The sequence below is a fragment of the Gadus macrocephalus genome, chromosome 23, assembly GCF_031168955.1.
Source record: "Gadus macrocephalus chromosome 23, ASM3116895v1".
In the NCBI taxonomy this organism is placed as follows: domain Eukaryota; kingdom Metazoa; phylum Chordata; class Actinopteri; order Gadiformes; family Gadidae; genus Gadus; species Gadus macrocephalus.
Window position 1 is genome coordinate 19,299,498 of NC_082404.1, and position 22,004 is coordinate 19,321,501.

The 22,004-nt window shown below is 50.5% G+C and overlaps 2 protein-coding genes across 3 annotated transcripts; one reads left to right on the top strand and one right to left on the bottom strand.

Moving 5' to 3' along the window:
- The first annotated feature begins 646 nt into the window (after positions 1-646).
- Positions 647-8,078, top strand: terf1 (telomeric repeat binding factor (NIMA-interacting) 1). Of its 2 annotated transcripts, none has more exons than XM_060045060.1 (9): positions 647-899; positions 1,206-1,286; positions 1,399-1,526; positions 2,466-2,552; positions 2,770-2,919; positions 6,512-6,615; positions 6,927-7,000; positions 7,207-7,282; positions 7,592-7,765. In XM_060045060.1, exons 1-9 carry the CDS (start codon positions 686-688, stop codon positions 7,620-7,622), a joined length of 945 nt encoding a protein of 314 aa, XP_059901043.1. In that variant the 5' UTR covers positions 647-685; the 3' UTR covers positions 7,623-7,765. The 2 variants fall into 2 exon arrangements, with proteins under 2 accessions (XP_059901043.1, XP_059901042.1); XM_060045059.1 differs by having other exon boundaries at positions 684-899; positions 7,207-7,271; positions 7,592-8,078.
- On the bottom strand, positions 8,049-13,365 carry LOC132452433 (somatomedin-B and thrombospondin type-1 domain-containing protein). Its single transcript, XM_060045061.1, has 5 exons — positions 12,737-13,365; positions 10,526-10,720; positions 9,581-9,659; positions 8,910-9,086; positions 8,049-8,444 (listed from the first exon to the last, which is right to left on the bottom strand). The coding sequence occupies exons 1-5, from the start codon at positions 12,966-12,968 to the stop codon at positions 8,327-8,329; spliced, it is 801 nt and encodes a 266-aa protein (XP_059901044.1). The 5' UTR covers positions 12,969-13,365; the 3' UTR covers positions 8,049-8,326.
- Between the last annotated feature and the right edge of the window lie 8,639 nt (positions 13,366-22,004).

Sequence of the window (22,004 nt, forward strand, 5' to 3'; positions counted from 1 at the left end):
ACAGATTGGTTCTGTACAAAGCGCCATCTTTGTATGCATGTAATAGTCTGAACAATTATGTGAACACACAACACTTTGTTATGGTACATGTACGTCCACATTTCTGTAGAGCATTGTTCCCCCATTATGTCTATTAGCATATGCAGGATAATTAATAAATGTGTATATAATATGCGGATGTGTATGTGTGCGTATATGAGTGAGATTTTGTTTTGTTTTAGTGCATTTGTGCATAACATAGTTGTTTGTTTGATTGCTTTGCCATTTTTGCATAACAAATATACAGAAAACCCAATTATTCCGAATCCCAAAACAAATTACAAACTGGTTAAAACACACACACACACACACACACACACACACACACACACACACACACACACACACACACGCACACACATTCAAAATGTGTACTGCAACCTAATAGGGTATGCTTTTTCTTTGTACAACATCCCGGTTTCCCGAAGACAACGTATGAACACAATACAATGCGAATGAGTTCGATAGAGTTGTACCGCCATAATTCCCCAAGCCTCTAGGAGCGCTACAAGAAATGTCATATCGCGAGATTTAGAAACCCAAAATCAAAAGGCGCGAAGGCAGTGGGTTTTCCGAGCGCCGCCCGCCAGAAACCCAAAATCAAAAGGCGCGAAGGCAGTGGGTTTTCCGAGCGCCGCCCGCCAGCATGACTCCTCCCGGCGGAACAACAACAACAATCATGGAGACTGAACCGAGCAGCCGAGACTCGAAGAGTTCGGACGACAGTTCCGCTATAAACTTTCATCATGTAAAAGCTCTGGTGTCCAAGTGGATTTTGGACTTCTCCTTCACCAGCCTGTGTCAACACTTCAAGGAGGACAAGCTGAACGACTTCGACCTCGCACTGAAGAAGCTGGAGGGTTAGCTTAGCATCTTTCCCTTCCATCAGTAAATCTGATTGGATCGTTATTTTCTCTCACTGGGGTCTACGGAAGAGGATGAGGGCCACAGGGGATTCTCGTATTTCAAAGATTTATTTTTATTAACAGATGCTCAAATGCAGTTCAAACAATGTGTCAAGTTCAATTCATGCATTCTGAAACATTTACAAAAGTAAAAAAATAATTAGCAAACATATATTAAAAACATATATTAAAGAAAACAGGTTAACAATAACGAGCTTTGACATTATAAAAATAATGTTTGGGTCAATATTTGTTTTCCAGCCAACTGTGAGGGTTGCATGACTCAGAAATGGCAAATCGCAGCCTTCCTTGGAAGAGTCATGCACGGATCCCAGATCACAGGTATGTGTTGGTAGTGGGAACAGAAAACAACCATTTGGTAGCCCAGTTGTCCTGCTATGGTCGGTCACATCAACCCCGTGCCAGTGCTTTAATGGCTCCTGTTGTTTGGTAGATGTGGTGGAGGAGGGCGGGGGCTACGTGATGCCTCTGATGGTCGCCACCAGCCTCTGGCGAAACCTGCGGGACACTGTGGCCGATGAAGAGGAGTACAACGCCATCACCACTCTCCTGCACGTCCAGGTAACCTCGTGGAACGCCTCACCACAGCACAGTGCCACCTGCGTCTGTACCAGACCACAGCCAAGGGATTCATTCATAAACAACATCTCTGGGAGATGTCTAGCAGAGGTTTCCTGGTTGGAATATAATATTCATAAGCACATTTTATTAAGTGAATTATCCCATGACATAAGAACGGTTGTGTTTTTGTTACCTTGGAATGAGCCTTCATATGGACATGGGGAGCATGTCGTCTTCCACACAGCTCACCGTGTTCCTACAGTAGCCCCGAAGGGACAAACGGCTCTCGAGAGAATGCATTTAAAAATTACGATGAAACTATTTGTAGGAAGGGGGGGGGGGGGTTTCCCCCATGGCCACAACCCGTGTGTGATTTTTTTTAAGTGGTTGTGGTGGTGTAGGAGCGTTCTGTAGGAGTTATAATGAGTGGTGTGAAATGCGTGTGGAGTTATACTATGTGTCCGAGAAGCTCAACTCACTCTGACGCAGACATCAAAATGAGTCGGCGCTCCACACATCCAAACGCCCCCGGGGGGGGGGGGGGGGGGGGGGTGTGTGTGTGTGTGTGTGTGTGTGTGTGTGTGTGTGTGTGTGTGTGTGTGTGTGTGTGTGTGTGTGTGTGTGTGTGTGTGTGTGTGTGTGTGTGTGTGTGTGTGTGTGTACACAAGATGCTTAACCCACTCTCAGACATGCCTCGTATTGCCAAGGAAGGCGAGCTCCGTCCTTCCAAACACGTATCCCCTCTGTAGAAGATCCTATTGTGATTATTATATTGCACTTTCTAATCCACGTTTATAACAGTGTAGTGGATGAGGGGGGTTATGGTAAGTGCGTGTGTATTATTTGACGACAGTTTTTCTTTTTTCAACTGCACGTGCTTCTGATGAGAAATCACGACTGACTTTGAGTGACGGGCGTGACTGACTGCATCTCTCCTAGTCGGTGGCGGTCTGCTTGAAGGAGGGCCGCAGAGACCTGGCCTCTACTGCCCTCAAGTGGCTGAAGGAGACGCAGAACCTCCCCAAGGTACAGCCCCGCGGGCAGGCTGAGGGCAGGCTGAGGGCAGGGCCATATGGGCCATAAATGAGATCTCCGGATTTTTTCAAACCAACCCCGATTATCGATTTTCAATAGATCAATACATTTTTTCTATAAATATACAAAATGTATATATTTTTTAAGTTTGGATTTTATTTGAAGAATAGCAAACGAGACCAACTCAACTCAGCATTTGTCTTCACAGAACATGGCCATCAAGCTCTCCACGTTGGTGGCCAAGGGGGACAACAACCACCCCTACATGAGGAACTTCCAGTACCAACAGCTGCTGGAGAAGCTCCAGCTGTACCTGGACCACTTCCTGGCTGAGAACCCCTCGGACTTCCTGCTCAAGGTAACTGGTGGGTTCCCTCAGCATCGCTGTGGTGTGCTGTGGCGCAATAAGACGTCTGGATCCTGGGGTAACTGGGTGGCGCAATAAGACGTCTGGATCCTGGGGTAACTGGGTGGTGCAATAAGACGTCTGGATCCTGGGGTAACTGGGTGGTGCAATAAGACGTCTGGATCCTGGGGTAACTGGGTGGTGCAATAAGACGTCTGGATCCTGGGGTAACTGGGTGGTGCAATAAGACGTTGTCTGGATCCTGGGGTAACTGGGTGGTGTAGTAAGACGTCTGGATCCTGGGGTAACTGGGTGGTGCAGTAAGACGTCTGGATCCTGGGGTAACTGGGGGTGGTGCAGTAAGACGTCTGGATCCTGGGGTAACTGGGTGGTGCAATAAGACGTCTGGATCCTGGGGTAACTGGGTGGTGCAATAAGACGTCTGGATCCTGGGGTAACTGGGTGGTGCAATAAGACGTCTGGATCCTGGGGTAACTGGGTGGTGCAGTAAGACGTCTGGATCCTGGGGTAACTGGGTGGTGTAGTAAGACGTCTGGATCCTGGGGTAACTGGGTGGTGTAGTAAGACGTCTGGATCCTGGGGTAACTGGGTGGTGCAATAAGACGTTGTCTGGATCCTGGGGTAACTGGGTGGTGCAATAAGACGTCTGGATCCTGGGGTAACTGGGTGGTGCAATAAGACGTCTGGATCCTGGGGTAACTGGGTGGTGCAGTAAGACGTCTGGATCCTGGGGTAACTGGGTGGTGCAATAAGACGTTGTCTGGATCCTGGGGTAACTGGGTGGTGTAGTAAGACGTTGTCTGGATCCTGGGGTAACTGGGTGGTGCAATAAGACGTCTGGATCCTGGGGTAACTGGGTGGTGCAGTAAGACGTCTGGATCCTGGGGTAACTGGGTGGTGCAGTAAGACGTCTGGATCCTGGGGTAACTGGGTGGTGCAATAAGACGTCTGGATCCTGGGGTAACTGGGTGGTGCAATAAGACGTCTGGGTCCTGGGGTAACTGGGTGGTGTAGTAAGACGTCTGGATCCTGGGGTAACTGGGGGTGGTGTAGTAAGACGTCTGGATCCTGGGGTAACTGGGTGGTGCAGTAAGACGTCTGGATCCTGGGGTAACTGGGTGGTGCAGTAAGACGTCTGGATCCTGGGGTAACTGGGTGGTGCAATAAGACGTCTGGATCCTGGGGTAACTGGGGGTGGTGTAGTAAGACGTCTGGATCCTGGGGTAACTGGGTGGTGCAATAAGACGTCTGGATCCTGGGGTAACTGGGGGTGGTGCAGTAAGACGTCTGGATCCTGGGGTAACTGGGTGTGGTGCAGTAAGACGTCTGGATCCTGGGGTAACTGAGGGTGGTGCAGTAAGACGTCTGGATCCTGGGGTAACTGAGGGTGGTGCAGTAAGACGTCTGGATCCTGGGGTAACTGGGTGACGGTGGGACATGTGCAGGTTCTCATGGGGACGTTGGTTCAGTTTGTACCTTGAGGGGTACATCGCTCAGGAACACCTGGGGTGTCCTCCACTCAGATTTAGCACGGTGGAATCTAGCGGTGGGTCGGGGCAGACCCCCCGTCGACTGGTTGGGAACGATGTATCATCTTCTTTTTGTGACTTCTGCGGGGTTTGAACACCTCGAAAAAGTCAATTTTCTTTATTTCACCTCAAACAAATGAACCTTTCCTAACATGATGACATTGTGGCCATACGTTCATATCATTCCATTCCATATTATCAGCCTAATATACTATAACATAGGCTAATATAATAGATAATTAATATAATACATCTCTGAAATCAAACAGAAAGGAGCTCTTGGCCTGCTCAGAGTCTGCCCACTGTGTGACCACGCCCGGTGCCCCCTTCTGATCATGACAGAACCCCAAACGATGGAGGATGTCAGGTATTCCCCCTCCTCCTAATGGAACGGCCCTCTGTTCCACACACAATCCTCCCGACTCGACCACTCGACTATTAAAGAAAACGCCAATTCAATGTCTTTGCATCGAATATTCAAATCGTCCAAGAACACAAAGCGCCTGTTTAGCCGCGTAAATGAGTGATCGATAAAGGAAGGGTGCGTGACCTTCGAACCGATTCCTCGTACATTTAATCACGTCCTCAAGAGGCTGTTGCATCCCAGAACCAGCAATGTTCTGCTCTCTGAGATGGTTCGAGGCGTCTGCTGGGTTTACTGTGAGGCGTAAATGTAGTGGTTTGATGCATGAAGAATTGAATCCTGTAAAACAAGCGCATCTTTCATCGATCTTTGTTTGTTTGTCAGTCGACAAACGCTGTGAAACGGAGCTGAACTCATTTAAACCGTGCCCCTACAGCTAGTGCCATCACTGGAGAAGGGTCGCATTGTTGTTCAGGCCCCAACTCGACAAGTACAATCCTTTCTGAAAATCTGCCAATTTCGACTTTTAACTTTATGATAAAAAAATAAACCATGTAGTGCAGCACTTAAATTTATGACTGCCTCTCAATTGTCACCAAGCAATACTTTTCTTGAGAGGAGAGAAAGGTCTGATGGATAACGGTGGGCAGCAGAGGCCAAGTGGGTGAACTGCGCCCTGGGGGGCTGACGGCAGCGGCCCGATGGATGGGGCGACCGGGACGGAGAACCGGGCGGTCAAGGACAGGCCACGCTCCATCATCATCAACAGGTTGAAGCTCAGGGTCTAGAGTGGGACACAGGCCCCGGAATGAGCCACAAAGGAATCAGTGGGAATCCGGTTTGGTTTGATGGATGGGTTTCCTACAGACCTCTGCAGAATAAGCCCCGCCTCCGAGGCTCGGGCTCCCTCGGTCAGATGTCTCTGCTTAACAACACGGGGTTTAGGATGATCATACATAACAAACTCTGTAGGCGGCGAAGAAGGGCAGGGCTGCTCTTCCTCTCTCCTCTCTCCTCCTCCTCCTCTCTCCTGCTCCTCTCCTCTCTCTCTGCTCCTCCTCTCTCCCCTCTCCTCTCTCCTCTCTCCTCCTCCTCCTCCTCTCTCCTGCTCCTCTCCTCTCTCTCCTCCTCCTCCTCTCTCCTGCTCCCCTCTCTCTCCCCTCTCTCCTTTCTCCTCTCCTCTCTCCTCCCTCTTCTCTCCTGCTGCTCCTTTGGTACTGAGGTCTAAGCCGGTCTGATGGAACCCATCTTAAATGATTAACTACTATGAATCTTTAAGGGAAGATTTTTTTTCTTACCAAAACATGAGTGTAATGTGAGTGGAAACATATCAATGCTTGCGTCCTCCAGAGGGCGCCATAGGTTATTATCAATCGTATCCACTAGCTTCTGTTCCGTACTTAGAAACCGACCAACCTTCCTGACCGAACCCCCAATGTTAATCCACAGGTTCAACCACCAAACGGAGAAAATCACGGCAAAAAAGGGAAAATCGTGTATCACAATGACTACAGAACCCGCAACAATGTACAGAACCGCAATACTTATTCTATCGGCCCCTAATTATTTTTTATGTAATGTGCTATTGTGACGTCTGCCAATTCCCATCCTGCCGCACCATGTTGACAGGCCTGATGTGGGAGAAGGATGTGTTGTGTTCAGACATGGCTTCCTGTGTTGTCTCATACAGGCAGCCATGACGGTGACCCAGTCTTCCCGCAGCCCCGACTCCAGTGGTGTGCAGGACCTTTCCTCCTCACAGTCCACAGAGGACTCTCTACCCGCCTTTAAAAGGTGAGTTGGTTTGTTTTGTTGCACTAGATTTGTACTACATTTGTTCGGGTGGTTTTGGATTTAAATGTTTAGATGTTAAACGTGAAGTCAAATGTTTTGCTTGGTTTCTCACAGCCGCATCTTTGAGATAAACTTATTTTAATGCATGAACTCCAGTTATGTTTCCCAGTGTAAATACCTTCTCGTTATTTCCAAAATGTATGGTAAATGTTATGATCCGATAAATATCGAAGCGCTTCAGAGAGAAGGAGGAGGAGAAGGGTTCTGTGGGTTTAACCGACACCGCTGCCGTGACTTTGCATTTTCTGCAGGCCCAAGAAGAGACTTTTGAACGTTACAAAGCAGGGACTCTGGCTACCACAGTCCAGCAAGAAACCTCTGAAAAGTATGTTTTTCTTTTGTTACTTACACCATCTATGTGTTTCAACGCTGTCCATGCCATAACTATTTCGATAATCTGGCACTTAAAAAGGCTACTTAGCTAGGATAAGATGCTCCATAATGCTATCTTGTTGTATACAGGGGATGGGTTAACCTAGTAAATGCTTCAGCTTGAGCTCCCCTCACTCTCCCCTCCCACCGTCTCTGCAGAGAGCCCCCGGCTGTCCGCCCAGTCCGCCACCGCCCCCGCCCCGCCGCCCAAGAAGGGCCGGAAGGTGAGCCTCAAGTGGGATTCTGATCCGTGTTGACGACCCTGTTTGGCAATAAGGTTCTGTGTGGAGATGCTTCACCCCAAAGAGTTTTATTGAACGAGGAATAGAATACAGAATACAGAATATAGAATAGGCTGAATATCAAAGAAGTGTGCCGAGGACTGAGACTTCTTTTTGGAGACTCCTGATGAAAGCTTCTGCTAATCGACCAGACGATGCATGTGACGATTGTGTCTAATTTGTTTTCAGAAGTGGACGCCCTTCATGGACGAGGGTCTGCTGAAAGCTTCTGCTTTTATGTGCTGATGGTATTTTGTTTTCAGAAGTGGACACCCTTCTTGGACGAGGTTCTGACCAAGGCCGTGAGGAAGCACGGCGAGGGAAACTGGAAGCGCATGCTGCTAGACCACGACTTCAACGGCCGCACGGGGGTCATGCTAAAGGACCGCTGGAGGATCCTGAAGAGGGACACCGTGGCCTGACCCGGCCCCCCTACCCCCCCCCCCCCCATTTTTTTACAAAAAGCCCTTGGTGAAGAAAAACAGTGCGTGAGCATATGAGCATACCACTTTTTTTTTTTTTCTTCAATGTTCTCATAATAGTTTGTATAATTTTCTAATTTATGTTTCATTTTCACGTTTTATGTTTGCGCTCCTTGTGTTTTTACTCGATTCTCCCGATGGATGCTGACGTGTTCAACCGCTCAAATGCCACTAGAGGACTAGCGTTCAAGCGCCACTAGAGGGCCCTCTAAACAGCAGTAGAAAGTTCTGTGCTGCATTTGTATTAAAAAATATTTATTTATAATCATCCGTATTGGTTAGATGATGTTCATATCCCAATGCTACCACTGATTAATGTTCAATAAGTTAAGACTACGCACAAAACAATGGTATTCTAGCAGGCTACTATTACAAGGCAGAGACCCTGTGAAACAATGCAGAGGAAGAAGCAGACGGATCCGCTCTGAAACACCGAAACAGGAGCGATCTTTGTTTTACAATCTGAACACTGATGAGTAGCATGATCTCGCGTTACTTTGCACGGAGTGCTGCGGGTCAGATGAAGACGAAGCTGTGCTGCAGCGGACAGCGGCAGCGCTGCGTCTTGTGGACCTTCCTCCAGGTCCCGGCGCAGCGGGGGACCTCCAGCGCCTGCCAGTGGAGCACCGCCTGCCTGCAACACCACAACGTTTGTTGTTTAATAGATATATCCAAGGGGTTAACTTGGGGCGGGGAAAAAATGACATTACATCCGTAACATTACAAATGTGACGGTTGTTTTTGCCGTGCTCAGCGCATAGAACGAGGCCTCCACACGCACACGCACACAGATTCATTTTGCTCTCGTGTCGAGGCAAATTGACAGTTTAGATAAAAATGCCCTTTCTCGTTCAACATCAGCAGTGTGACAGGAAGATAAGCAGAATATTCCCGGAGCGACTCTGGGTATCCCGTTAATTATACAAAGTGGAGGACAGCCGCATCAACAGCGCATTACAAAGCATGTCGGCCCTTTTAAGATAAAACGGTCAAGTGGGTTTTTGAGGAGTTTTCCAAAAGTTGGACGAAGATTTTCTCTGGGCAAAAACATGAACCAACTCCTGTGTGTGTCTCTAAGTAGCTCAAGCATGATGCATACTTGTCTGATTGCAGCCCATCTCCCTGGCAGCTGCCGGTGTTATTGTGCATAGCGGGGGGCTGGCACGCCACACACACGGTGAAGCCCTCCGTTATGTAGCGCGTCCAGTGTGTGTGGGGTCGGGTCTCCACCGCGCAGTGGGCTGTCCGCGACTGCAGTGTGAACTCCACACAGAACCTGGGGATGGCAGGAAGGTGTGAGGGGGGGGGGGGGAGACCATGAGGGTCACATTGCACACATTCCAAGGATGTATAAAAAATGTGCTCTGGCAGGATGGAATTTGAACAGTAGCCTATCTCAAACGCCGGCTATGGGAAGCTTATTACCAGCGTATCTGTTACTGAAGCGTGATACCGTTGAGGACCGAGGAGGTGTCCGTTAGCTCACCTCAAGTCATTATCATCTCTGCAACCGTTTCCCACCATTAAAGTGGAAGTATTTGAAAGAAGTGTTGATTACAAAGCGTTGCTACCGCTATAGGCCAGCTGCACGATGTTCATGCATCATGAAAACATGATAAGTGTATCTGTGGCCTTCGCTCAGAACAGGGTTTGAGTTACACGTGACGAAGGAACGCAGGCAGTTCTGCAGCCCGGGGCAACTATAAATAACGTTTTTTTAGCCAGGTGGTGGGTGCCTATGTGGAGGACCTGAAGCAGTGTGGAACATACCCTGGGTCCAGCGGGGTTCCATAGCTGTCGTGCGTGGGCCTCTTCTGGCCGAATTCCATGCTGGTGATGAAGGCGGGGCCTAGGGGAGGACCAGCAGGGGGTTAGGGGGGGCAAGGGAAGGGGTACGACCTCTACTCAAAGCAGTCGATATTCTACAAGAAGGTTTCTTCAGAGGAGGAAAGCAGAAGAGTTGCTGATCTAAACTTGTCTAGTCTTGTAGAAGGAAAGGACTTCCTTATCCATCTCCACGGATGTGGTACATTGAACTTGAGATATTCAGTGTGTTTTTTTTTGCCAGTAAATGGATTTCCTTATAGTATAAGCGTTGCATACGGCCTCTTATTAAGGGTGTGTGTGTGCACCAATGTTTGTTTGTGTGTGCGTACAGAGTGTGTGTGTGTGTGTGTGCGTATAGTGTGTGTGTGTGTGCGTATAGAGTGTGTGTGTGTGTGTGTGTGTATAGAGTGTGTGTGCGTATAGAGTGTGTGCGTATAGAGTGTGTGTGTGCGTGTGCGTATAGAGTGTGTGTGTGTGTGCGTATAGAGTGTGTGTGTGTGTGCGTATAGAGTGTGTGTGCGTATAGAGTGTGTGTGTGCGTATAGAGTGTGTGCGTACAGAGTGAGTGTGTGTGTGCGTGCGTATAGAGTGTGTGTGTGTGTGTGTGCGTATAGAGTGTGTGTGTGCGTATAGAGTGTGTGTGTGTGTGTGCGTATAGAGTGTGTGTGTGCATATAGAGTGTGTGTGCGTGTGCGTATAGAGTGTGTGTGTGTGCGTATAGAGTGTGTGTGTGTGTGTGCATATAGAGTGTGTGTGTGCGTATAGAGTGTGTGTGTGCGTGTGCGTATAGAGTGTGTGTGTGCGTACAGAGTGAGTGCCCCAGTGTGTGCGTATAGAGTGTGTGAGTGTGTGTGTGCGTACAGAGTGTGTGCCCCAGTGTGTGCGTACCCAGGTCGGGCCCGCAGCGCCCCCCCGTGTGGTCGCGGTACTCCAGGCAGCCGGCCCTCTCCTCCAGGCGGGGGCAGGCCGCGCCGCCGTTGGCCGGCTGCCGCTCCACGCGGCGGCGGCGACCCCGGGTGGACGGACGGCACGGCCGGGCGCAGCCACTCCACGGCCCCCAGGGGCCCACCACGCAGTCCTGAGCTGCAGACACACACACACACACACACACACACACACACACACACACACACACACACACACACACACACACACACACACACACACACACACACACACACACACACACACACACACACACACACACACAGACACAGGAGGGGGTGAGAGGGACGTGTCTCCCCATTGGTCCATTTGTCCTTCCACCCATCTGTTCCGCTGCTGTCTCTGATCTATATCTTTATGGCTCTGTGCTGTGAGTCCGCCTCGTCTATCTCTCCATCCACCTTCATGTGTCTGTATGTGTCTCTCACTAATCTATCCGTCCATCTGTATGTGTCTGTGTCCTTTATCTCCTCATCCATCTTTGTGGGTGTGTATCTGTCCGTCTCTTCTATCTATTCATCCATCTTTATGAGTGTATGCCTCTATCTCCTTTAACCATCCATTTATCTTTATGTCTAATCTATTCATCCATCTTCATGCCTGAATGTCTGACATCCATTCTTCGTCGCTCTATCAGACTTTCCGTTCAACTGGGATCTATCAATATCTAACTATCTTTATGTCTCCGTCTGATAGCTCCAGCTCTGTCTCTTTGTCTGCCTGTTTGCCTGTAGACGGTATCGACCACGTCTTTGCAGCAAAAATGTTTCATCAGGTTAGACCTTTTTCTTTCTGCGGTGCAAAGCTTTTAAAAAGTAAAAAGCTTCTAATGAGCTAATGTCTGTAGAACAATCGGCTATTGATTCGGACCCGTGTAATTTGTGTTTCCTCTGTGTACAAGTGACTTTGAGAGAAGGGACGAGTGAACCCCAGCCCTTCTCTCATAATTCGTTGCACATCTTTTCCCACTCTGTGTAGAAACGTCCACCGTGGAGGGTACATACTGGCTTGTCATTCTGTATCCGTATGCTCCACTTATTGGCCTTGTACTGTAATTGCTGCAACTGATTGACAGAATCACATTCTTCAAATGTTTGGGCTGATTCCATTATGTGTGCCCGTTCAGGGAAACGAAGCTCAGCATGGGATTTGAATTTAATCATTTCAAGGGTCAGGAGTTAGTTTCATTTCATTTGGAATACTGTCTATGGACGATGATATGGACTCAGAATTCATACTTTTTTCTCTGAATTTTTACAAATGCCAGAACTCTTTCTGCCTCTACACTCCGTAAGATTACTGATTAGCCTCAACAGTAATCTTATCAAGACAATGTTTGTTTACGCATTAATCTAATGACCAATAGTTACTCATTAGTCTGAAATTAGAATAAATCATATTAATGTTAAATAAATTACAAACACGCAGTGAATTAACCGCTCCGTTTGAAATACTCTCGCCTATACTACATCTTTATGCCTGAATCTCTGACCTCCATTCTCTCGCCTAGACTACGATAAACATTCAAACCTGACTGCTATTTATCCCAACCATTACGGTAGCGCTGTGTAACGTCGTACGATGGTCCGATTCAGACCGTGAATCAAAACACGCTCTCCTCCTTTCAGTGAGTCACACTCACCCCTCCACCGGCTCTCATCCACACCCCAGGTCTGTGTGTGTCTGTGTCTGTCTGTCTGTCTGTCTGTCTGTGTGTGTGTGTGTCTGTGTGTGTGTGTGTGTGTGTGTGTGTGTGTGTGTGTGTGTGTGTGTGTGTGTCTGTGTGTCTGTCTGTGTGTGTCTGTCTGTCTGTCTGTGTGTCTGTCTGTCTGTCTGTCTGTGTTTGTCTGTGTGTCTGTGTGACTGTGTCTGTCTGTCTGTCTGTCTGTGTGTGTCTGTGTCTGTCTGTCTGTGTGTGTCTGTCTGTCTGTCTGTGTTTGTCTGTGTGTCTGTGTCTGTCTGTCTGTCTGTGTCTGTCTGTCTGTCTGTGTTTGTCTGTCTGTCTGTGTCTGTCTGTGTGACTGTGTCTGTCTGTCTGTCTGTCTGTGTGTCTGTGTCTGTCTGTGTGACTGTGTCTGTCTGTGTGACTGTGTCTGTGTGTCTGTCTGTCTGTCTGTGTTTGTCTGTGTCTGTCTGTGTGTGTCTGCGTCTCACCTGGGCACTCTGTGAAGTAGTCGAAGCAGCAGTCCCGGGTGCGGGCGCAGGTGTCGTCACAGAAGCACGTCCCGTAGACGCGCTGCATGCTCCAGTCGGTGGACAGGCAGCTCCAGTCCCGGCTGTGGCAGCACCGCCCGGCGCAGCCCCCCTCCGCCAGGTGGTCCGGTCCCAGAACGGCCAGCAGGACCGCCGCCCCGAGCAGGCTGGCGGACCCCCCGCCGGACCCCATCGTCCAGGTACTGGGGGGGACGGGTTGGTCGGGGTGAGGTCTGTGTGTGTGTGTGTGTCGTTTGGACACCTCCCCGAGTAATTCCAAGAAAGTGTCCAAAGTGTGTGTGTGTGTGTGTGTGTGTGTGTGTGTGTGTGTGTGTGTGTGTGTGTGTGTGTGTGTGTGTGTGTGTGTGTGTGTGTGTTTACTCCTTCCGGGGTCTCACGCTGCTCCGGCCGCCGTCAGTGGAGTAAAGGGGGGGGGGGGGCATTGTACCCAGCGAACGCCCAGAGCGGAGCCCCCTGACACACCCCGGACCCAGGGGAGACCGCGCCGAGCCGGATCCAGTGTGCGTTCCAGAGTGTGTTCCAGGTCACGGTTGTGCGTCTGTCTGTGCGTCTGTCTGGCTGTGCGTCTGTCTGGCTGTGCGTCTGTCTGGCTGTGCGTCCTCGCCGGGTGATCTGCTGCCGCTGCGAACACGACTGAAGCGCCGACGTGAGGAACACACAACCCCACGGCGATACGCCCCACGGCGAAACGCCCCATGTCTCACGGTGCCCGGCCTCTCGCCTCCTCCCTCCTCCCCTGTCACAAGCGCACCTCCTCTCTGCTCGCTCTCTCTCTCTCTCTCTCTCTCTCTCTCTCTCTCTCTCTCTCTCTCTCTCTCTCTCTCTCTCTCTCTCTCTCTCTCTCTCTCTCTCTCTCTCTCTCTCTCTCTCTCTCTCTCTCTCTCTCTCTCTCTCTCTCTCTCTCTCTCTCTCTCTCTCTCTCTCTCTCCCCTTGTGAGCCCCTCCCCTCCCCTCTCCTGATCACACACAGGAGGAGACAATGAGCTTAGGGGTGTGTTCCCCCGCCCACATTTCAAACCAAACACACACACTCTCCCTCCTTTTAGTATTTGTGCCTCTCACACACACTCAAAAATATACAAATTATGTGTGTGTGTCTACAGAACTACAGGTGTGTATTCCTTCCCACTTCTAAACAAACTCTTTATATCAGTGTCTCTCAAAGACCATCTATCCCTCATCAATCAATCTACAATCCAGCACCGTTTCACAAACCACAGTTCCCTATCCTGCTGTGACTCCTACCCCCTCTCTCCCTCCTCTCCTCTCCTCTGTCCCATGCTGCTGTTCCCTACCCTGGTGTGACTCCTACCCCCTCCCTCCCTCTCCTCTCCTCTCTTCTGTCCCATGCTGTGACTCCCCCCCTCTCTCCCTCCTCTCCTCTCTCCTCTGTCCCATGCTGTGACTCCCCCCCTCTCTCCCTCCTCTCCTCTCTCCTCTGTCCCATGCTGTGACTCCCCCCCCTCTCTCCCTCCTCTCCTCTCTCCTCTGTCCCATGCTGTGACTCCCCCCCTCTCTCCCTCCTCTCTCCTCTGTCCCATGCTGTGACTCCCCCCCTCTCTCCCCTCTCCTCTGTCCCATGCTGTGACTCCCCCCCCCCTCTCTCTCCCTCCCTCCTCTCCTCTCTCCTCTGTCCCATGCTGTGACTCCCCCCCCCTCTCTCCCTCCTCTCCTCTCTCCTCTGTCCCATGCTGTGACTCCCCCCCTCTCTCCCTCCTCTCCCTCCTCTCTCCTCTGTCCCATGCTGTGACTCCCCCCCTCTCTCCTCTCTCCTCTGTCCCATGCTGTGACTCCCCCCCTCTCCCCTCTGTCCTATGCTGTGACTCCCCCCCTCTCTCCTCTCTCCTCTGTCCCATGCTGTGACTCCCCCCCTCTCTCCACCCTCCTCTCCTCTCTCTCCGTCCCATGCTGTGTCTCCCCCCCACTCTCCACCCTCCTCTCCTCTCTCCGTCCCATGCTGTGACTCCCCCCCTCTCCCTCCTCTCCTCTCCTCTCTCTCCGTCCCATGCTGTGACTCTCCCCCTCTCCCTCCTCTCCTCTCTCCTCTGTCCCATGCTGTGTCTCCCCCCACTCTCCACCCCTCTCTCCTCTCTCTCCGTCCCATGCTGTGACTCCCCCCCTCTCCCTCCTCTCCTCTCCTCTCTCTCCGTCCCATGCTGTGACTCCCCCCCTCTCCCTCCTCTCCTCTCCTCTCTCCTCTGTCCCATGCTGTGTCTCCCCCCACTCTCCACCCCTCTCTCCTCTCTCTCCGTCCCATGCTGTGACTCCCCCCCTCTCCCTCCTCTCCTCTCCTCTCTCCTCTGTCCCATGCTGTGTCTCCCCCCACTCTCCACCCCTCTCTCCTCTCTCTCCGTCCCATGCTGTGACTCCCCCCCTCTCTCCACTCTCCACCCTCTTCTCCTCTCCTCTCTCCGTCCCGCTGGTCGAGCGGCTGCCCTCTCCGTGCCAGGCCCCGGGCCGGCTGCCTCTGGCCTCCCTCAGAGCGCTGGACGCCCCGGTAGAGGGAGAGGAATGTGGGGAGGTTGGCAGGGCTCCAGAGGAACCTTGCCAGCAGCGGCCTGCTCAGTAATGCCCGTTAAAACGACCTCTGGTTACCTCCCCGTCCCTTTGATCCCTGGCTCTTTGTTTCTTCCCTCCTGCCTTCTTTGGGTACAGAGGGACGGTGTTTGAGGCTTTTCCATCGTTTTGGTTTTGTACAATCGAAATAGATATAAACGCTGGCAAACAAATCCACTAGAAAGTAACAGAGATTTGGAAAGACTTCATAATTTGTAACTTTATTGATCAATGATACATTTTGACTGGTACATGTACATAGAGGCAGGGGTTTAAAGAGGAGCTAATCATCTTATAATGTGCCCCACTAAAAACCCTGCACCCTAAAAAAACTCCAAATGCCTTTTGATCTCTTAATCTTTCTGTCTCTCTGTGTTCTTCTCGTTCCTAAAACCCCGGGCCATGCCCATGAAATGGTCAATTGAAAGCTACTTGAACCCCACCAAACCGGGATTATCATTATCAGAGCACGTGACCATCAGCCGGGCTGCAATACGTGGGCTTTAGCAGGGAGCTGGGAGAACTGGGAAATGTCTGCGTCTGTTTGCTCACTGAGCTCAGACCTCGGAAGACGCCTTGAACTCCACCTGGCGGGGTCAGCGTCTGTTTGAACTGCCCTCGCTCCAGCAGGCAGACAAGGAGGGCCTTTACTCCACGATCACCTCACAGCGCGCCCTGCACACACCGGGCTCCCTGCTGAGCTACACCCCCCCCCCACAGCCCCCGACACCCACACACACCCCCACACACACACCCCCACACACACACCCCCACACACACACCCCCCCACACACACCCCCCCACACACACCCCCACACACCCCCCCACACACCCCCACACACACCCCCACACACACACACCCCCACACACACCCCCACACACCCCCCCCCACACACACCCCCACACACACCCCCCCACACACACCCCCCCACACACACCCCCACACACACCCCCCCACACACACCCCCCCACACACACCCCCACACACCCCCACACACCCCCCCACACACCCCCCCACACACACCCCCACACACACCCCCCCACACACCCACACACACCCCCCCACACACACCCCCACACACACCCCCCCACACACACCCCCACACACACCCCCCCACACACACCCCCACACACCCCCCCACACACCCCCCCACACACCCCCTACTGACTTCTGCAGTCACTGTGGTGGTATTCTGCTGGTATTCATTGCAACGGGGGGGCGACTGTTGACTTGTAACCCAGAAGGTGGCCAGTTCGAGTGTCAAGATGTCCCTAAGCAGGACATCTAACCCTGACCGCTCCAGGCGAGCTGGCTGTCGCCTTGCGTGGCTGACTCCGCCGTCGGTGTGTGAACGTGTGTGTGAACCTTTGACGCTTTGGATAAAAGCGCTAAATGCTTTAAATGCGATGTTGTTTCTTTGTTTATTGCAGATTCGACGGTTGTAGAAGGTCCCGTTTTTAGCGACTGATAAACGTCTAAATGTCTCCTCCTACAACCCCCCCTGCGTCTCCCCCCTGCGTCTCCCCCCTGCGTGTCTCACGCTACGAGGGCCATGAGTTCAGAGTTCTAACGGGGAGGCAGACGAAAAAAAGAAAAAGAAAAAGATATCGTGAGAGGATTTGGAGACCTCGCCCTCCCCTTTATGGAGAGGTTACGGTTGGGGGGCAGGGGGGGGGGGCGGTCTTTGATTCTCCTCCGGGCCAGGGAGCAGACAGACAGGTCAAGCGGTGGTAATGGCCTTCATCTTCGCCACGCTCATGGTGCCACACTAACCGTCTCCGGCGATACGAGAGAACGGCCAGATGAGAAACCGAGACGTTTGAGTGGTTGAGCCGACCGTGACCCTCCCCTTCAAGACGACGGGAGAGCTCTGCCCACGCTCTGGGGGATCATAGGGGCTCTACCACGACTCTGAGGCTGGGACTGAACGACGGGATGGAGAAAGTGAATCCCTTTGCTCTGAGTTGGAATGAGTTGGAAAGAGTTTTCTTCAAGAACTTCTCGTTGTTAACCTTATGGAAAGACGTTGGGATTTTATTCACAACGATTGTCAGAGTTTAAAATCACATTTATCTTTTAACCGATGACATTTATGACGTAAATAGTGATAAACATTACACATCGACTCATTTTACCACCACACCAATTATTTTACACGCATCAGTGTAATATTTATCTTTCCAATGAGACAGTAGGATGTTCATTTAATGAATATCCTACAGCTAAGCTAACGGCTATTTATGCTACTGTTGCTCGGCAACGGGCTGCAGTCTGAGCTGTGTTTCCCGCCTCTGACTGAAACCCCCCCAGAGCAACAGACTCTCTGCTAGTCTCAACACTCTGGGTTGCATCATTCTTGCATTATTGTACGAAACACACCTTTTGACATTTTAAGCAATGCCGGCTCGCGCGCACACACACACACACACGCAGTACATAAAGTATATGCGTGCGCCCGTGTCTCAGAGGGTGCACTAGATCAAAGAGAGTGATCGCATCGGAGGAACCCCCTGACTCCATCGCCGCCCGCCCCTCACTTTGCACTTGTCCAAGATAATCAGCCTCACACCCGCACGCACACACACACACAGACACACACACACACAGACACCAAAGCAGAGCACTCTTCCTAGGGGTGCAGGTTTGCGCAAAACCAGAGGGCTTGATTTATATTCATAATAATGAGTCATTCATAATCCTCACAACTTACTTAGCAACGCACTCAACGTGGTAGCAGGGCTGTCAAGAGCTTTGTTTTGAGTTTGCTTGGTGCGCAAACACACACACACACACACACACACAGGAACAGTTGATTGCGAGTGAGATTAATGACTTTGGACGTACAGTAGTTTAAAGGACTGTATGACGTCTCCTCTCTGACGGGTAATGAGATAAAGCAGATTTCAACCCCCCGATAAAAGTGACCCACTCTCATCAACATTTGTTAACGTCAACGTAAAGGCTCGGCGACATTTTACATTCCTTAAATAAACCATATTATTGATAGAGTGTGACTGTAAACTAGACACCGTGGAGCCTGTAATTTATCGTTTATAAACACATTCCTTTGCAGTCAGCTAACTATGCAGCAAGTGTCAAATCATCGTATTTTGCAATCCAACCATGTGTGAGTGTTGGGCTGAGTTAGCATTCAGCTCTGGCTGCTCGTAGTTTAGAACTCCACCTTGGGCCTTTCTGTTTCGCAATAACAGTGTCTCTTATGTTCACTGACTTATCGTGTGAGGGTACAAGCACCTCAATGTGCTTAGCTTCACACAGTGAAGGGTTGGATATAATAAAAGTAACATAAAGGGACAACAATGTGTTAGTAACCATATTAGAGTGAAGGATTGGCTCTGTTCCATGAATGAATTTAGTTTTTTTTGTTCACTGGTAGGCTGTGTGTGTGTGTGTGTGTGTGTGTGTGTGTGTGTGTGCGCGAGCGCCTGTGTGTGTGTGTGTGTGTGTGTGTGTGTGTGTGTGTGTGTGTGTGTGTGTGTGTGTGTGTGTGTGTGTGTGTGTGTGTGTGTGTGTGTGTGTGTGTGTGTGTGTGTGTGTGTGTGTGTGTGCGCGAGCGCCTGTGTGCGTGTGTGTGTGCATGTGTGTCATGCTGGCCAATTCTTCCCCCTCCACCCCATCAGCTTTTCCACAGGCATGCTTCTGTAAACAGTTACATTACGTGACATCATTTAACGGACGCATTTATCCAAAGTTAAGTGACTTACAATAAGCACATTTTTCAACGTGCAGTCCAGAACAGACTGTATATTGTAGTGATCACAGACAAGACCTTAATAGGCTCCATTCAGCCGTCTACATTGGTTTATGTGTAGGCCAGGCGTGGTTCTGAACAAGCATCGCACCTTTCATAAATATATATTATATAAAAAGGAGCCTTTCATCTCGTCCTTTATCTGCGGGGCTCACAGGAAGCCAGCGTGTGTCAATGTGTGCAGAGAGGGAGTCGGCAGTGCACGTTGTCTCGTTGTTTACCGTTGTGCCCGACGCAGTCTGAATGAAACGAGAGCATTCAGCTGTCTCCCATCTGACTCATAGGAAGTGGACCTGAGCCAGTGAAACGGTCACACTGACGCGACGGCACGGGGATGAAGCCCTGGGCGCCCGGCCCCGGTTGGACTCATTAACTCCCCTCCGATCGATAACGAGGAGGTCAATACATGTCTCAGTGAAGCCACTTCCAACCACCGCTGGTTCCATGTCTATTTTTTTCAAGCAATCTGATTGGTAGAGAAAATATATTTTTCAACCATCTGATTGGCCGAAAAAAATCAATATGACTGGCAAAAAACATATACATATAGCTGGGTTTGGTCTTAGGGTTTGAGGTTAGAATCCCTTTGTGGGCGTATAGAGTGGTCCTGCAGGCCTTCTACTGGGGACATCAGGGTTGCCATCACAATCCATCCCTCACCTGATATCATATGTTGTATTCTCTACGCATAAGCTTCAGTTAAAAAATAATCAGTGTTCTACTCTGACTTATAGATCAATGGCAAACATAAAACATTACCCTCATGTCTAGCAATAACACGTGATTATGATGTGCATCAACTGAGCAATATCTTTAACTATTCACAGTCCAAACCCCACGGTGGTCTTATCAATACGGCGGATGTCTGTCAATATTGTTCAGTGATAAAAGTTATCTTGAAAATAAGGGCGGCCAGGGCAGATAAAACAGCATTTTTGTGGCCCCTGTTGCAGCAGTTCTGACATAACTTCTGGCTCAACGATGTTGGTATTATGGCGGGGGACAAAGAGTTGCCCCGTTGGTGCCCTGCTCACACACAAAGCCGTAAGATCTGCCGTCTAGCCATGTCGTTTCTGTTGACACACATCTGCTCCGTCGTGTGTCGACCGCCAGGTCGGCTGTACTTTAGGGCTGTTGAACAAGTCTCTTTAAATGGATTTCAAACACGTTTCACAACTCCCGACTAAATGGATCAGCCCGCTAAGGTCCCTTATCACGAAGGAATGTTTATAGGCCGACAGGTGCTGTTGCTCTGTTTGAACAGCGAAACTCGGCCCATGTCTGAGGTCCAGACAGCGGTCAGCTTTAAGCACGTCTACCTGAACGGCTTTACCTGGAATAGAACAATAATGTAGCACTGAATCAAGTCATCATTCGTGACAGAGTTTCCATAGTTACGGCTGACATCCATACCCTCGCATGTCCTATCCTCTAACTTTTCCCTCACACGCAAAAACCCTTTTGTTACCCAGATCGGTGTTTTTGTCTCGGACTCAGGGAGTTCTCCAGGTCCGCCCGTGGCTCTGACGCAGGGCGTAGGCAGAGGCTTCATTTGGCCGCCTGCAGTCTGCGCTTCTCTGATTCCCGCTGATAGCCGGCGCTGGCACCACATGAAGTCCAACCAACGGGTAACACAGCCGGCTTATTCTTCACCTCACCCCGGCCGGGCTGGGAACCCGTGGTCCCCCCCCCCCCGCCCGCTGACACACTATCCCACACCATCTAGCCGCTCTCCCACAGGGAGACGTTACCCCTGTACTCAAAACACCGTTCATTTCGAATTGCTAAGTGGTTCAAACTGCCGTGAACCGCGGTGTCTCGTCCGAGGCCATCGGTGTTGAAACTTTCCTCCTCGCTGCCAGCGATGTGCAACGATGCGCACGATGGTTACAGCTGGCTGATGCAACCCTGACACACAGAGAATATATCGGGTTGATTCTATACTAGAGCGTTGATACGTCAAACATCTTGATTGCTTTGTTTCCATTCTGACTTCCTCATGCATCTTTATGCAACCGCCAACTACCAACCATGTTTACACCTGGCTGACCAAAGTGACTGTTGACAAATGACTCCAGGTTCTTTGATTACAGTTGGAGAAAGCCGGCTGAATCCTGGAGGATCGCAGAGCTGACCGGGGCTGGGAGAGAACCCTCTGTCCTCTGCTCTGAATGAGGGGAATGGCTCCCAGTGTGTCGGGGAAATGGACACCACTTTAGCCAGGGCGAGAGGAAGGGGGCCGCTACGCCTTCCCACCGCCTTGTTCTCCCGGTGGCTTTGGCTGGGGCAGTACTTAAGAAACATAAGGAGGGACCGTGGTCAACCTTGTTCAAACCTAAATCCATTATCAAAGATCAAATACAAAAAGAATCAACTGTACAACACAATGGAGGTCTTAAGGGCAACGATCCATCACGTGGTTGATGTCCCCCTCTTTCGTCATCCATTCAGAGTAGATGTAAAGACAGGACAGTGATATCACCATGCCATCTCGGTTTACCATGGACCATGGTTGACAGAATGTGTTCCTTTGGATTGAATCCTCGATTCCTCTGCCCTAGCATCCTATTCATCCCGGTAAGATAACTCTCTACACCACACACACAAACACACCCGATAGCAATTAAGTTTGAATTTACACAACATAATCACAACTCGTAGCTTGGATTCAGAAGGTTTTTTTTGTTGCCCTGGGCGACTATTTAGCATACAGGGCACATATGCCGAGGAAGAGCACTCTGAAGAGCACTCTGAAGGGCACTCTGAAGGGCACTCTGAAGGGCACTCTGAAGGGCACTCTGAAGGGCACTCTGAAGGGCACTCTGAAGGGCACTCTGAAGGGCACTCTGAAGGGCACTCTGAAGGGCACTCTGAAGGGC

Coding starts and splice junctions, on each gene's coding strand:
- terf1 (XM_060045059.1), top strand. CDS start 686: ATGACTCCTCCCGGCGGAACAACAACAACAATCATGGAGACTGAACCG. Junction 2,920..6,511: donor CCTCGGACTTCCTGCTCAAG/GTAACTGGTGGG, acceptor TGTCTCATACAG/GCAGCCATGACGGTGACCCA. Junction 7,001..7,206: donor CAGCAAGAAACCTCTGAAAA/GTATGTTTTTCT, acceptor CCGTCTCTGCAG/AGAGCCCCCGGCTGTCCGCC.
- LOC132452433 (XM_060045061.1), bottom strand. CDS start 12,968: ATGGGGTCCGGCGGGGGGTCCGCCAGCCTGCTCGGGGCGGCGGTCCTG. Junction 9,660..10,525: donor GCGCTGCGGGCCCGACCTGG/GTACGCACACAC, acceptor GTCCTCCCCTAG/GCCCCGCCTTCATCACCAGC. Junction 9,087..9,580: donor GGAACCCCGCTGGACCCAGG/GTATGTTCCACA, acceptor TGCCATCCCCAG/GTTCTGTGTGGAGTTCACAC.